Consider the following 16,438-nt stretch of genomic DNA (forward strand, 5'->3'; position numbering starts at 1 on the left):
TATGGTTTTTGTATGTATGTGTATGTGCTTATGTTGTCTATGTATCCCTTCGATGTTTTGCTGCTGTTTGTATATTGTTTTTTGTTTTTACCAGGCCACCCTCCAAAATTTGTGACATTTGTTCATCCTTCACTTTAAGTTAGAATCATTAATGCTTATTTATACATATTACATAAATAAAGCTGCTGTGTGCCATTTGACTCTATTTAAAATTGTAAAAGCCTGACTTGAATTCAGACAGTTGTATGTATGTGAACTGGTGTTATTTTCTCAGGGTTTACATAGACAAACATTTACATTGGTAAAATTATCTCTTGTCCTAATACCAGTCTTCCCTACTTTCCAGCAGCAAAATACTATTAGCTTCAGTGAAAGCTAATTCCATCAAGCACTTTATGCTGGAACCATTACATCTGTCTTGTATGGCATTATTACACTGACCTTCAGAGAGAGGGAGGACTGTTCTAGGTAACTCCTGTTCAACAGTGGCCTCTGTGGATATCACCCTGCTTGGCTTTGTGCCCCATGACATGATGTGTGTCACGTCAGTGGCCTGGTTTCAGCTGGGATACAGTTAACTTTCTTCCTAGTAGGTGGTATTTGGATTCTTCCTAGTGCTGTGTTTAGGATTTAGGATGAGAACAATGTTGATAACACACCGATGTTTAGTTGTTGCTGAGCAGTGCTTACACTAGTCAAGGACTTTTCAGCTTCCCATGCCCTGCCAGCGAGAAGCTGGGAGGGGGCACAGCCAGGACAGCTGACCCAAACTGGCCAAAGGGCTATTCCATACCATGTGACATCATGCTCAGTATATAAACGGGGGGCAGTTGGCCGGGGGGCGGTGACCGCTGCTCGGGGACTGGCTGGGCATCAGTTGGTGGGTGGTGAGCAATTGCATTGTGCATCACTTATTTTGTATATTCTTTTATCATTTTTATTGTTGTTATTATTTTCCTTTCCTTTTCTGTCCTATTGTCTTTATCTCCACTCACGAATTCTACTACATCCTACTGTGGGGGGGGGAGTGAGTGAACAGCTGTGTGGTGTTTAGCTGCCTGCCGGGTTAAACCACAGCAGTCACAGTGAACATAATGAGATATTCAGACTGAGAATTTGAATACAAATAGTTAAATTGCTGTAAGCACTTAACAGCAAATCTTTCCTATACTTCCCTCTAAATAGCTCCCACAAAAAACATTCTCATTTATTCTATAAGAATTCTCTATAAGACATGATTTTTATATTGACTCCAGATCAGTAAATTAACCTACATGTTTGCCTCTAAAAAGACTTCTGCCTGCATGATATAAAATTCAGGCTTAAAGACATTTAAGACACTAAAGACAGTCATTACATTAACGATAAAAGGTATTACTTTCACTCACTACTAGCACAGAAATTGAAGTTGATGAAAACAGAAAAAAAAAAGGGTTTGTATGACAATATCATAATCCTTCTTTAAGTTTTATTGAGCTGTAATCTCCCTTTACCCAGTAATAATGTGAACTAAAGTACAAATCAAATAAAAATGTACTTACCCCAAATTGCCATGAAAATAGCAAAGAAGACAGTCCCTCCGTTATCAAACAAATGTGTAACCTGAATAGAAAATAAATACATTAGGAACTAATAATATTGCCCCTCATCTTTTGCCCCAAAGAATCCCAGAGTACAGAACTGGAGGCAGAAACTAAAAGCTAAGCGCTCTAATAAGAAGTCCTACTTGCATATTTCTTCTACCAAGGTTTGTCCCGTTCTCCTTCTGTATAACTTGAACTCTAGTTTTGCAGACTGTCACTTCATGTATCTCCAGTCTATTTGTTTCACAGACACTAATTGCTGCTCTGTCTGTGTCCAGATAGGCTAAAAATTCCTCCAGAGTTCTTCTCATATGCTGGGTAAATTTAACCTCAACATTTTCTATTTTAAGGTTTTTATAAGCTTAAATAAATTCTGTCTTTTCACTTTTCTTTCTCTGTATATTACTTAGTTAACATCTGTTTTGATTCCATTTTCTTCTTCTCCCAAGCTACCTTGCAATTCTTCTGCAGGTAAGAAGAGTCTATAGTCCTCTTTATTTGGACATCTCAGCCCCTCAAATTGTTGACATATTCTCCTTCTTAAAAGGCTAGTGCCCCTAAACTCCAACAATCATTACATAAATTCTAAATACCACCCCCCCTCCCCACAAAACATAATTCTAAATTGTGCACTTAATTTCTCCTCATGAATGCTCTCCTTTTTGCTGGATTTATCCCTTATCTTACTCTTTGTCTTAAGAGTTTTCGGGCAGAACAGATATTCTGCTGCAAAGTCCAAGGCTTACCAACAGAAAATAAGTAATAATTAGTTTTTGCATGCCTATGGATCACTCTAAGCATCTAAGTGAGTGAATCTGATGTCTCACTTATTATGAAAACATCACAATTTACATTACAAAAATCCAGAATTTCTAATAATCGAGCCATAATATGAAACAGCATTTAAGAAGCTGAAATTAAGGTCACTGTACTTTCAATAGATTTAAGGTTGCCAATTTACAGCAACATAATTTATCCAGGGATAACAGGCCTACATTTCTTCTCATGAAAGGTGGTTTAAAATGTTGCTGAACATTAGTAAGCTAAACAGAGGCTTCAAATTCCTATTTGGAAAAAAAAGCACAAATCATTATAAAATAATAGAGCAAACCAACTTATCATCAACAGGCATATGTTAGAAAGAGGATCTGAAGAGAGAGGAAAAACAAATGAAAAAGTGCTGCAAATGGCTTTGATATGTATCGTCCTAAACCATCCAGAAAAATCATGGTGATTTCCCACTCTTTGAAATAAGAAGTCTTGAAATAGAATATTCTTGAAAAGACTTTCATTGGTGTTGACTGTTGCCGACTTAAGGACCAATTTTTAAGCTTTTTTCATGAAAAGAAACCTGTCCTTATGCCAATGGAAGGGTGCAGGTAACCAGATTCAGTTTTGCTGTACTGTGACCTTCTCTTACATCTGAAGTTACTTTGGCCAGCAGGAACCTTCTGTATGCGAGGTGTGCTGGGATGCTGGGGCTGACAGCCCACCTCGGGCAGGTTACCCAACGCGCTCCCATGACAGCTGCCTACTGCAAGAACTCATCCTGCTGACAGATTTTCATTCTTCTAGAAAAGGCTGGCATTATTGCTTCTGCCTCTCAAATTCAGAAAACTAACTCAGGAAAGCACAAAAAGTTAATAGAAACAGTGTTGCCTGCCTCTATTTTGTTTCTTATTGAGTAAAATTATTATAATATTGTGAGAATTTATTAAAAACACATATATTTTATCTGTATGTCAGTTCTGTTTTTTTTTTTTTTTTTTTTTTTTTCTTTTTTTCTTTTTTAAGGTTCTTAAATGGGAATTGACTATTTGGTATTGGGTATCAATAAATCCAGTATGTTCCCTGCATGAATCATACAGTGGGATCAATTGTACATACAAATACGTCTTTTGTTTCGCTTTCCTTTTGCTTCCATAAAGGAAAACACAAACATAATGGGTATGAGACCGAAAATGTGAGACGTGAACAAAAGCAGTACAACAAACCTGATGAACATTTTCAGTTTTGAATGTAGATCTGGGTGAGGATGTGATTTTGGATGTTCTGCTCAGTAAAGAGTGCACCTTTCCAAGGAAATACAAAATGAACCAACCAACCAAACCAACCTAATCCAGCAGAATTAATGTTGCTAAAAGTAGAAAATATGTATCTGGCTCCCGATCTAGCTTTGTCTTTATAGAAAGTGTTTAGTGGGCTAAAGTCTTTCAGCACCACACTCAGAATTAATATTTGACTGTCTTAAAGGCTAAATGTGCAGTCTGAGACTCCGTGTTGACCAGAAGCCTCCAAGCAGAAGTGAAATACTGTAGGACTCAGTTCTAGTCCTCCAGCATACCTGACTGATGTTGTAGTCATCATGTAAGACTTCAGGCACTTGCAATCCACCCTGAATCAACACCCTGCCCCGGGGCCTGAGGGCAAGGTGTGCTGGGCACAAAACCAGCCCGAAGAGCCCTAGTGCACCACGCTAATCACCCACAGATCAAAGAGTCCATTTCATGCGGACAAGAACGACAGCTTGGGCATTCGGCAATTCAGAATACAACTCAGATATTACATACCTTTCCCTTAAATTATAAGCTTCACTTCAGTGTGGCATTTTTAAATGGAAATGGAATAAAGAGGGAGGGGATGAAAGAAATGGGTAGCAACAAGAAGGAAAAAGGCATCTTTTGTACTTTGTCTCCAGCTTTACAAAATGCTTGGCAGGAAAAACACTTGAAGTATGTGATTTTTCCGGCATTAGTTTGTTCTGTCTGAAGAGCTCCTCTAAAGCGAAACTTGGCAGATACTTAACGAAAGAAACCCCGACAGCAGTTTTAATAACGTGAAATATAAGCATAAGGTCTGATATAAATGTGGCAGGTCCTATGACTTAAGCAGGTTTGGGGAGATAAACTTCACTTAAAGGAACTCACTTTTCCTAATTAACTCAATGCTTATGTAGTCATATACAATGAGCTATCTGAATTAATAAGGATTAAAAAACTTATTCCACAATAAGGGTGCCAGTGCCTGGAATGAATCTGGAATAGCTTATCAGCTCTTCAGTTGTGTGCGACAGCTTCCCTTCCCTTGGTCGTGTGCAAGGAAGACAGAGAAATAAGTTATGTTCCCACAACAACAAAAGCAGAGGGAAACGCTGACAAGCTCCACCTCAGGAACAAGAAAGCAACCAGGAAATGCCATTTTCTTTTCCCAGAGAGCAGATCTGATGCCTCATTTTTAAATATGTTAGTTCCACTTCCTTGTATTACTAACAGTGCTTCAGAAAGTACAAAGGAACATTTGATTTGAAGTCAGATTGTAGTTTTCTAACATTACAGATTGTTTTCATTCACTAATTTGGGTGCAGACACAGTGGCAGTGCTGACACATGTTTGGGTATGTGCTGCTCAACTCGAGCAACATGGTGGCACCCAGCAGGATCACAACCCCTGCTGGAAACCAGACGTTTCCTAGCAAGAGGGTAACAAGCGAAGCTGCAGTGAACTTTTCTTTAGAGACAACACGGTGAGTGAAGGCATTACAGTTATAACCTCAGAGTTATAAAAAGCCTCACTGAGCTTTTTTTTTTTTCCTTCCCTTTTTCTTTGCCATTTGAGTGGCCAGATGGTAATCCTATTCCTTCCCAAAAAGAAGTGTCTCTCTCCCCCACTTGGGGGAGATCCAGAACAGACAACTCCTGAAAAGAGACAATTTTTGGTTGTTTTCTGTGTTCCAATCTAAGGTTGATCAGTTTTTCAGAGCAAAAGCATTGGCAGGAAAAGTTGGGAGCTTACATGAATTTCCGTAATATTTGCAGACATCAGAAAAGGGTGCCTGTGAAGGTGGAATACGAGTGGTTACTGCTTGTCTTCCCTGGTTGTCACCTGGTTTTGTTTCAAGGGGACTGGTTTGAAAATACGTGGAAGTATGGAGGGACTGCCACATTTTTTCTGCTGCAATGAATTATTCACAATGTGACATTAAATGTGAAATTTGCATGATTTAAGCAAAGGATGTCAGTGTAAATATAAATGAGAGAGAAAAACTGCTTCTTATTAACTGCGGATGTTAAAATAACAGGAGCTAGAGTTAAAGGAATGCCACAATGCTAAATGTATTAATTTCCTGTTAAACTACAGTGGACTGCTGAAGAGGTACTTGTCATCTTCTGAAGAGAGGCATTTCTGGGATGGGTTGTATAGTTTGCATAATGTTATTTTAATTAAGAAAGCTCTTATCTTCCGTACACATTTTAAAAACATAAGAAATCAGTAAAAAATGTTATGAAAGTCTCATGGAGCCATTTTCTGCTATAAAGTTATAGCAGTTATTTAAAAACATAAACCAGTTTTGCCTTAAGTATGACATTTTCAATAGTATTTATTGCTGTTGTTGCAAAGCAACTTTTTCATTTTTTTTTATTTTGGCATTACAAAATAGAAAATTAAATTTGTAAAATCTAAATATAAACCAAATTTGTAAAATCTAAATATAAACATTTTTTATAAATGTTAAATGTTTTTAGAATTTTCCTTCACAGATAGATTTGAAATGTTGAGTTTTACTCAAAAAAGGTTGTTTTATTCAACATTGGTCCTATCCATACCAAGCATCAAAATCCAGCACAAAATTGATTTTCTCTTTCACATCGCTACAGTGTTGTTGTAATGCCATGGACCAGAGACAATCACAATAACATTTTATAAATACATGCTTCTGAGCAAGATTTATCTTATGGGCTAAAGAATTCCATGAAAAATGCCAAGGCTGCTTTTCCAGCACTATGAACATACCACACATCAAAATATATTGCTCACTTGAGAACACTGCACGTATACAGAAGTACTTGTGATTATTTAAGTTTGAAGGATAGCTTCTTGTAGCAAAATATTTAGTTGTGTAAAATCTTTGCATTAGTTTGACAGAGCAAAGCACATCACAGGCACATTATGGTAGAGAATTCTTTTAGGAGGAGCAGAAATTCAATTACAAAGTAAGCAAGGGAAACAGAGTAAGAAGTCAATTATAGGGGAAAGTAGGAAAAATCTTCCAAGAAAAGTTTTGTTACTCAGGGGACTTTAAGTTGATGAAAATAATAAGGATTTAGGAAGGAAATCCTCACAGAAAGTAAAACAAATTTTAGAATGATCTCTGATCATTTCAGAGCATTCCCTTATTAGAAACATGAATTACAAAGGCTGAAAAAACCCTCTGTAGAGAAACATGTTTTGCAGGAATCTTTGCTGAAACAAGGGCAGCCATTACACAGTGAAAGTGGATCTTGAGGCAAAAATTATCTTGATAGCAATAAGACAATAATTACCTTGGCGTATATGCAGCTTTCATTGAGTTTTTGTAGTGTGCAATTGCGTTCACACATAGGGCACATGATGGTTTCATTTGCCTCGCAGATCTCTTTGCTTTAGTGTAAGATGGGAAAATAAAGGTTATAAACAGGCTTTTAGCATTCTTAAGATTTTCTGAGGCTATGCCATTTGTGGTCTCTATTTGTTAACAGTATGCCTACCCCACAAAACTGGCTCAATAAAACAAATTAAAAGTGAATGTTTGGCATGAAAAGCCTAATCCCAAATCAGTAACCTTAAAACTATGGGCCCTAGAGTTGTATGCAATGTTTTTGGGCATCATGCTACACTTCTTGCACTTGTGAATATCCCATTCTCTCCCAAGTATCACAAACAGAAGAACAAAACATTGTTCACTATCTGTCAACCCATTTACTGCATGTTTATCTAAGCAACATAGAAGATACCAAACATTAAGAGGATGGACATCACTGGTATAACTACACTGATTTCAATCAACTTATCCCAGTTTACATCAGCTGAAGGTCTGGTTCCACAGGATGATCGCATGCACACTTAGACCCGTTGGTCACATGTAAAAAGGCACTGACAGGGATTTCTGGCAGTAGTATTTCACATAAAAACGTACTGACAGGGATTTCTGGCAGTAGTATTTCAAGTCTTTGCATTTTTATTTCCTACAGAAGAACTTATGTATAGGGCTAATAAAAAAACACTTTAATATCCTAACTTTGGGGAAAAATATCTTCAAAGATTCAGGAAGATGAAGTCACTGCCTTCACTGGGACCATTCATACATATTCAAAATGTAGTACGTAATTAACGTACTGACAGGGATTTCTGGCAGTAGTATTTCAAGTCTTTGCATTTTTATTTCCTACAGAAGAACTTATGTATAGGGCTAATAAAAAAACACTTTAATATCCTAACTTTGGGGAAAAATATCTTCAAAGATTCAGGAAGATGAAGTCACTGCCTTCACTGGGACCATTCATACATATTCAAAATGTAGTACGTAATTAAGTGTCTTCACAAAGGCACAACAGAATTAACAGAAGTGCAAAAATGAATTTTAAGGCAAATTTTAACTGCATTGAGTAAGCTTCCCAAAGAACCTTACCAATCGCGTTTCCCTATCCTTTAGCAATGTTGACATGCCTGAAATGATCCTATGACACACTAGGAAAGCAGCAGTATAAACAAATGCCATGAAATCTCTACTGATTTGTTTTAATAAACATTGCACTTTCACTCTCCTCCTTATACAAGCTGAATTTACAGTTCTAATGCTTTATGGAAGATTATGCTTATTTCCCAATGAGTGCCTCTATTAAATCCTGTCTGACGTAACAGTAAATAGAAATAAAAGATTCTGGTTACCGAGATGTCACTTTTGTAATCTTCAGTCATACTTCACATAACATCAGAAACAGTAATTCACTGAAACCCTAACAACATAATGTGGACCTGACAAAGAAAGTGTCCTAAGTAACCCTTAAGCCAGAATGAGCACAGCCAGTCATTTCAGAGTTGCAGTGTAACAGAAATCTTATAGTGTGTCACATCAGAGAATTTTCTTGCTTGCATTTTCGTTCAAATGATTAAGCACAGAAAATCATACTTCAACAGTATGTTGCAATGGTTTGGCAATAATACAAACTGTTGTCAAATATAAGGCCAAATTGTACCGTGCTTTGAATTTAAATTCAACATTATAAATGTTAGATTTTCTGTGTTCTATACCTTGAATTAAAATCTTCGTTTGTTTTTAATAACATATGAAGTTTCACAAAATTATACTGACAGTAATAGGTCACACGTTTTAGCACTACTCTGCAAATGCAATAACATTTGTTACGCAAGTGTTCGTGACAGGTGCTATGTTAACTGCTACTGCAATTCAAATCTTCAGTATAACAGAGCAAAATAAGCTTCTTCATACTGTCCTCACATATATCTGAAATCTGACTACAGCACATGGTGCAAAGACACCTCAAGCTATGCTGTGTTCGTGCCTGGCCTTTCTGTTTGACTGACAACAAAGGGACAACTTACAACAGTGATAATTAATGATACGTATAAACCCATCAAAACCAAACTCTTTAAAACCATCAGATTTATTTTTATATAGACTAATCAACATGTAATAGCTTAACATCTAACTTGAGAATAAAGATAGGTAATAGATATGGCACATAATTTGTTGAAAGAACCCAGATGAAGGTACTCCTGAAGGACTATTTAAGCCCTCCCATATGACAACCACTTCACACTTCCCCCAGTTTAGCTCAGGGAGGGCAAATAGATCAAAATATATTCAAAAGTGTATGAAACAAGAAATACGAAGTCATGTTCTGCATTTTTGTTTCTGTATGTCTGAGCCCTACGAATATAATCCAGATACTCTGGAAGCTACTGTGGAGTTTCTTCAACAGAGATTATCTGGATTTTTCTCTTGGTTACCTTCATCTCACAACTGAACCCTGCAACGAGCTGCCGACACTATAATCTCAGTACCCTGGGGGACCTCAGTGCTGGCTCCTGGCAACCACAGTATTACCAGGCTTTATTCCAAACCCATGCAAGAAAAAGAACATCCTCCATTCCAGCATGCTTTCAGTAACGCTGCCCATCTTATGCATTTGTTTTGTGATAGGAAAGAAAAACATCCCTAACCACGTAGAATGGAGAAACTTCTGTTTCTAAACATGGGACATGTATGCATATTTGCTTATAATAGTGTTTAGTCCCTGATACCACAGTGTGTATGCAAGGTTTTTGTTTTCTCATCTTATTTCACCTTCCTCCTCCCTGTACAATACCTTTGAATCATCGAATGATTCAATCAGACCTGAGAGTTTATTGTTTCCCTAAAACTGCAACTGAGGAAAGGAGAGAGAGACTATGACAAGGGGCAAAAGGCAGTGCGAGAGGGGCACTCACCCTGGGAAAGAAGGAAGGGTACCACCAAAAGGGAGCAAATATGCACCATTTCCAACTTGCTTGTGGCAGCCACAGATGAACTACACAGAGCATCTTTCCTTCACACAGGGGGCAGGGACTGACGGCCCCGTGCCGGGCTGAGATGGGGTCCTGGCACAGGCTGAGACATATATATACTTATATAACATTTTTATATGTATATAAAAAGAGCCACCTGGCATCATGACAGACCTCAGGTATGGAGCAGAGGCAGGCACTCGTACAAGTTGTAAACAAGACAAGCTAGTTCTTAGGTGTGACATTATTCTGCATAACCCTAGAAGTATTGCTGCACAAAACCTATGGCTGGCATCACAAGCAATGTTTGGTTCTATGGCAATGTATGCTCGTGTATTTGCTTATTCCTTCTCTGCTGAAACTGAGCTGGACCTCAGTGGAAGAAGAAGAAAATGATCATTTTCTGCCTGCAGCCGCCAGAGGGGGGCTCATGGCAGCTCCTTGCGCCGGAGAGGTGAAGGGACATCACTGAGGAAAGCATGCTTCTGCAAAAATAGTTTGATCAGTTGGTAAGTTCAAATTTTGTGGTATGCAAGACAGATGAAAAATAGGGGTTTTTTGACAGAATTTATCACATTGTAAATCAGTACTTCCTAACATCCACTGATTACTAATAACAGATGTTAATAGGGTGAAACCTGTTTCACGTAAAGTAGTATTACACTGCATAATACTGAATCTGGGGCAATGTGGCAGTTATGACATTGCCATAATTCCCTGGCACTAGGTTTACATTCCTAATTGCCACTGAGTTTCCTGTGTCTAGATTTCGTCAGAACAACGTACCCAACTCTGTTTCTTCCTGGCGGCTGCTGAACATTGCATTTGCATACTGCAATAGCTGCAGTGCTCAAAATCAAATTATATATTTTAAAACTGTTATAGATGTTTATCTAGCAGGCTTCTTTAAATGACTGCAGAAACACTAGATAAATAATCTCACAGTCCCAGAATATGGCAAGAATAAGAACATTTAGGTTGTGTAGTGTCTGCCTGCTAACGGATGACTCCTGTCCGCTCTAGGTAGGAGGTTTCTGTCTAACCCTCACTAACCCCTTCCAGGCTAAGTAAGCAAATGTGTCAAGGAGCAGCATCTGTTACCACTGGCCTTTAGAATTGCCTAAGTACACAAGGTGATACAGAAAACATCTACGTACATTTTATCAGGCCAGTCACAATCAGCTTGAGTTAGTTAAGCTCTGTTCTTGAATCCACGTCTTACTAACTTGGTCATAGCAATGCACTGATATGACAGTATTGTGTCACGACTAACCAGAGGGACTGCACAGATTCACACCACCAAAGGCAGAGAGGACCTTCTGCCTTCTGAATTAACACATCCAGATTACAAATGTGGGGCTGCCATAGAGCACACAGCTAGGGCTTCTGCATTAACCCACCTCACCCTCTGTCAGTATTTTGAAATGAACACTGGCTAATGTTAGCTGTAATAACTACATAAACATTCCCCTCCCCTTGTAAGCATCTAGGGCTTATATGGAGGATCACCTAACTTTCAGGCTCTTGCTTCTGGAGTAGAGTCCAGAGCCCCTGATGGGCGCCAGCATGACACTGAGGCACCTCAGGATGGGACCTGACACAACCAGCCTCCATGGGGAGCAAACTAAAATCTGTATGTTTTGTCCACAGCTACTCAACAGCAGCCAAGAAGAAAAACTTAGGGGAGGAAAACATGAAAGCTAGCCTACCTCTGTGCTCCTGTGATTTACACCCTGAAACCTTCAGCAAGCAAGATAACTGCGTCTCTCTATTAAAAGAGCGAAGCAGCAGTCGGGTCTCCAAGTCTTCTCAGGAGAAGTGTATGACACATATACAAGCACATAATAGCTTACAGTTTGAAAAAATTAAATTCTTAGAAATTCTGTTCTTTCTCTTGGGGGGTGTCAATGTCAAATCTTTCTCTTCCACAAGGGGTGCCTAAAATATTAAGCTATACCCTGATAATAGTAGATTATGGCCCTTTGTTCCCCCCCTTGTTGAAACTGTGCCATTGTACATGTGAAGAATACAAGATTTCCAGTTCAACAGTCCTAGTCCCTGTACTCTGAGTACAGGCTGATCCTCTACTTTACATTACATCCACTGGATCTTAAGGACGTTTATATCACGCAAAACAATCCTAATAGAGAGAACAACATCTTAAAGATAGCATAGTTTCCTGGTTGATACATTTATTGCATTTAATACAGTTTGAAGTTGTAAAGTCTCTCAGGAGTTTGCTGTACAAAAGCAAGCCTAAAAAAGCTTTAATTATAGCACTGCAGAATATAATAACTCACTTGGAAACAGAAGCTAAAGACAATTCCATAAAGAAAACGTAAAATAGTCCTGCTCAAAGCCCAAGAAACAACATTTCCCATGAAATCTGACTCCAAGTATACTTACAGCCTAAGCATCCCAACTGCTTGGAGGAACACTTGCAATTTTAAGAGCACTGATACTGTTGTGTCTGATGACATCTAATGGAAAACTTTGTAATAAGGGTGCGTCCTCTGAAACAGTTCCTAAAAATACAGTCAGCACTTAACTCGAGCACCCTCATCACTATTTCTAAATTGACATAAACCCCTCTCAGAGCAAAATCACAATGGTGGGAAACTTGAAAACTAGGTTCATTTCATGTGGTTGTAATCTCCCTGAAGCTGGGTCTCCTGTCCGCAGTTTACACTGACATAGTTAAGAATTTTGTTAAACTCAAAGTTTGCCACTATTAACACTGAGAGAAAACAAAGGCATAGACAAAAGTAAGTTGAAGTTTAGCAACTGTACTACGCTCTGGAAGTTATAGGCAAGATGGAGGTAAAGAGGGAGTATGTCTGACTGTTTTTTCACCCGTTAGCCTTGACTAGAATGACAACCATTGCAGTACCCATGACATTAGAATTGGTACTTGCTGTTTTTCCTTACACACAGAATGGGAATCGCTGCAGATGCAGTGGTAAGAGCACTTGCTGTGAGGTACGCATCCAGCTTGATGCAAAACAGATATACAAAGTGGATACACTTGAGTGAAGAACCCAGTGTTTTATTTGGTTATTTTTACATGATTACCATATCTGGAAAGCATTTGTACGTATAATAATGATCTCAGTTGTACCAGACTGTTCTTAATTTTCAACAGGCTATTATGTTTTTAAATGGGATTTTACCTTACTTGGCTGGAATCCATCGTAAATAATCCATAAAGGAAAACAAAGAGCCCCACCAGGGCAGCAGGAATAAGCATTCCAGTATACCACCCCAACCAGGCAAAATACAGTCCAATTTTTTCACCAAAATATCGCCTACATGAAAAGGAAACACATACACTGTTTAAAGTTAAAACTTATGGTGACCTCTATCTTCACAGTAGTAGAATAATTCTAATGAGGAACTACCGTTACAAGTTTATGGTAAAATTATTGTCAGTTTACCAAAACATTTTATTTCAGGCTAGCATAACGTTCTAGTGGCACTAATTGCAGACTTACCAGAACATATATTTTATAAGGATATAACTGAAGTGCTCTGTAATTTTCATGTCCTTGCAATGACTAAGTAGATGTACTAATTCCAACATTATTAAATGTAGGACATTTTATTTGCACACAGAGATAGATATATATCTCTATATATCTAGACACACACACAGACACGCAAAAAAATTTCTGGAAAGGGATAAAGTTGGTACGACCTAAGTATTCCATTATAAAAAGCATTTATGATTGAAATATGTCATATTACATGATTATCTAACTATTATTAGCGAAAACAATGGATTGAAAACACAAGTTGAAGATTGAGCTTTAATTCTTCAAAACTTGGGTATCAGTTGCTAGAAGAGATGAAGTAGCAGTGACGGGAAAGTCAGTCATGGATGATACTATTTGATCAGCACAGAATTGTCCCGTGGCACGTGCTTAGCCTTCAGTGGAACAACATTGGGCACAATAATTGGTTCTGACTGTCAGATCAGGAATAAAAACTGACAGTAAGGAAAAATGAATTATTGGTATTCAATATCAAAGATGAGGAAAGTATGAAACCCAAACATCACAATTATTTAACTTCAATTACATATATTTCTCTGCTTTATATTTGGTAATGTATGACATTAATTATAAGATATATAAACAGAAGTTTATTTAAACCCATGCAGAAACCTAACAATTAGGCTGCATTTTCCCTCCACTGGATCTGGTAACTCTGACTGTCCGTGTGGGTAACAGTCTTTGCTCTCAAAGGCGCTCTCATGAGGGGCAAGCATCTCTGATCAGCAGATCACTTCATGGGTTTGTATTTTAAGTTTCACACTGCAAATTGTCAAGCAGCTGGATCTATGTGCCTTTTGTGCAGCCTCTTTTGAAATTCATAGCCCTGCACAAAAGAGCACCCAAAAGAAGCAACTTAGAGAATTCCAATCTTATCTGACAATACCAAATAGCTAAATTTTACAGGAAAGCATAAGGATGAGGAATTTAGCAGTATGGTTAATAGACTGTTACCAGGTAATTTGTATCACAGAAACAAGCTACTGTTCAAAGTACTAATACCTGATTAAATCGAGAGGTTGGTATTTGTACCACATTCCCCACCGTGCCCAACGTTCATATAAGAGGTGTCTGTGATTCTGAGCTCCATGTGTTTTGATGGGATGTCTGCTTTTGTGGCTTCCCTGAAAAATGCAAAGAAGTAAAATTTACTACTAGGCACTATAGAAAAGATATACATTTCTTAAGCATTTGATTATAATTTTAAAAGAGGCATTCACTATTTTTAATGAATAGGTCTTGTATTATGGACATCTCTAGGACATGTCATCTGGAGCTAACACGTAAGCCTGACAGAAGAGATATGGTTACATATGCTTCTGAAATGGCCGGTTTCTCTAAGAATTAATGATAGAACCATACTAGTAAAAGACTATACAGAACTACTCAACTCTATATGGCTTCAAGTACAGTGTTTCTATTTCACTAATATATGCTTATTCGTATGCTTCCACCTATTTCAATTTTTCAAATTTTTTTGAGATGTGTTTGTGTTATCTTTTTTCCCCTCTCCTATGAAATTCCAGAAATTTCTGGTATGTCAGCTTGGTTCTCCTTTCCTAGACATTTTCTATGACTTTATTTAACTCCTGTTTACAAGTATAGAAAACCATAGTCTTTCTGTGGTACGGGTTTTCAAAGATGATGGAAACAACAGAACTGGCATTATTTTGAAACCTACACAGGGTGCTCGGAGGCATTAGAAGCAAAACACAGAGTCAGTCTGACCCAAAAGGAGTCCTTCCAGGCTATGCCTGACATTTACAGACCGCCTGACAGCCTGAAAGGATAGCCTCATACTCAGCAGTCGAAAGGTAACACACAGATTCATTAGAACCATCCTAATCATAATCTCTTGTATTTGTAATTTTACTCCAATTCTGAAACAGGACATCTCCTTCAGTTGAACTTTTTCCCCCCAAAAAACCCACTACGCAGTTATGGTAAAGAAAATCTTTCATCAAATAACTGCAAGTGAGCCAAATAATTTCTTGGGAGGAGCACAGAGCTCCCCAGAGCAGTACTTCAAAGTTAGCAATCAGACAGATTTCTTGACCCTGGTAGATCCAAGTAATTTAGCCATTTAGATTTTTATCATTTATTTGAAATCTTGAGCATCCCCCGCAACTGAAAGAACACAATTTACTTGTTGCAATCTGCTGACCCTCTGGTTTAAGAATGAGTTATAAACAAAGCTAAACATAGCAAAGAGTCCAATTCTATTAATTTCTCATTACAGCCACCAAAGCAGCATACAAAAATGTCAACACAGGATGTGACCTTTGCAACGTCTAGGAACACCTAGGAACAGAACATCGACTTGTGCTCAAAGTCACCTGGATGAACGACGACAATGCATAAAGTATTACCCAGTACCACATATTTTTAAATCTCCCCCCCCGCCCTCCTTCTTTCTGTACTGTTTATCCATAACAGAGTTCAAGTCTCAGCATTCCCACTGGGACTGAATTTTCACTCTCATATGCCCATGTGATAAAGAAAAAATAAAAAACAAAATAAAAATTGAGTGTTCAACCACTAGCCCTTAGCACCAGTCAAGCAGCAATTAAGGTAAGAGTGGCTTAAAAATATGACTTCATTAACCTTAACTGAAACAGTAGATTATTCCATAACAAAGGAACATATACATAAAATGGATATGACAGCATGGTTTTGACAGCCAGAGAAAGCTTCACAGGTTTTTCTGGTAGTATGGCCAGCTTTTCCCTGAAGTCAGTAATGTACAGCTGAAGCATTAACAATGATGTTCAATTATTTATCTAAAATACTCCTTCTCTATATTCATAGAATCATAGAATAGAATAGTTCGGGTTGGAAAGGACCTCTAACGGTCATCTAGTCCAAACTCCCTGCCGTGGGCAGGGACATCTTCAACTAGATCAGGTTGCTCAGAGCCCCGTCCAACCTGACCTGGAATGTTTCCAGGGATGGGGCATCCACCACCTCTCTGGGCAACCTG

General features: G+C 38.2%; 1 protein-coding gene across 1 annotated transcript in view; it reads right to left on the reverse strand.

Annotated features, from left to right (window-relative positions):
- ANO3 (anoctamin 3) overlaps window positions 1–16,438 on the reverse strand; it is a 224,812-nt gene that overhangs the window by 29,777 nt on the left and 178,597 nt on the right. Inside the window, exons 11-14 of the mRNA XM_019474510.1 lie at window positions 14,461–14,582; window positions 13,078–13,212; window positions 6,904–7,000; window positions 1,542–1,602 (exon numbers count right to left, since the gene is read on the reverse strand). Of these exons, the coding sequence (XP_019330055.1) occupies window positions 1,542–1,602; window positions 6,904–7,000; window positions 13,078–13,212; window positions 14,461–14,582 (415 nt within the window). The remainder of the gene's footprint in view (window positions 1–1,541; window positions 1,603–6,903; window positions 7,001–13,077; window positions 13,213–14,460; window positions 14,583–16,438) is intronic.

Source organism: Aptenodytes forsteri, unplaced genomic scaffold (assembly GCF_000699145.1).
Source record: "Aptenodytes forsteri isolate BGI_AS27 unplaced genomic scaffold, ASM69914v1 Scaffold8, whole genome shotgun sequence".
Taxonomy (NCBI): Eukaryota; Metazoa; Chordata; class Aves; order Sphenisciformes; family Spheniscidae; genus Aptenodytes; species Aptenodytes forsteri.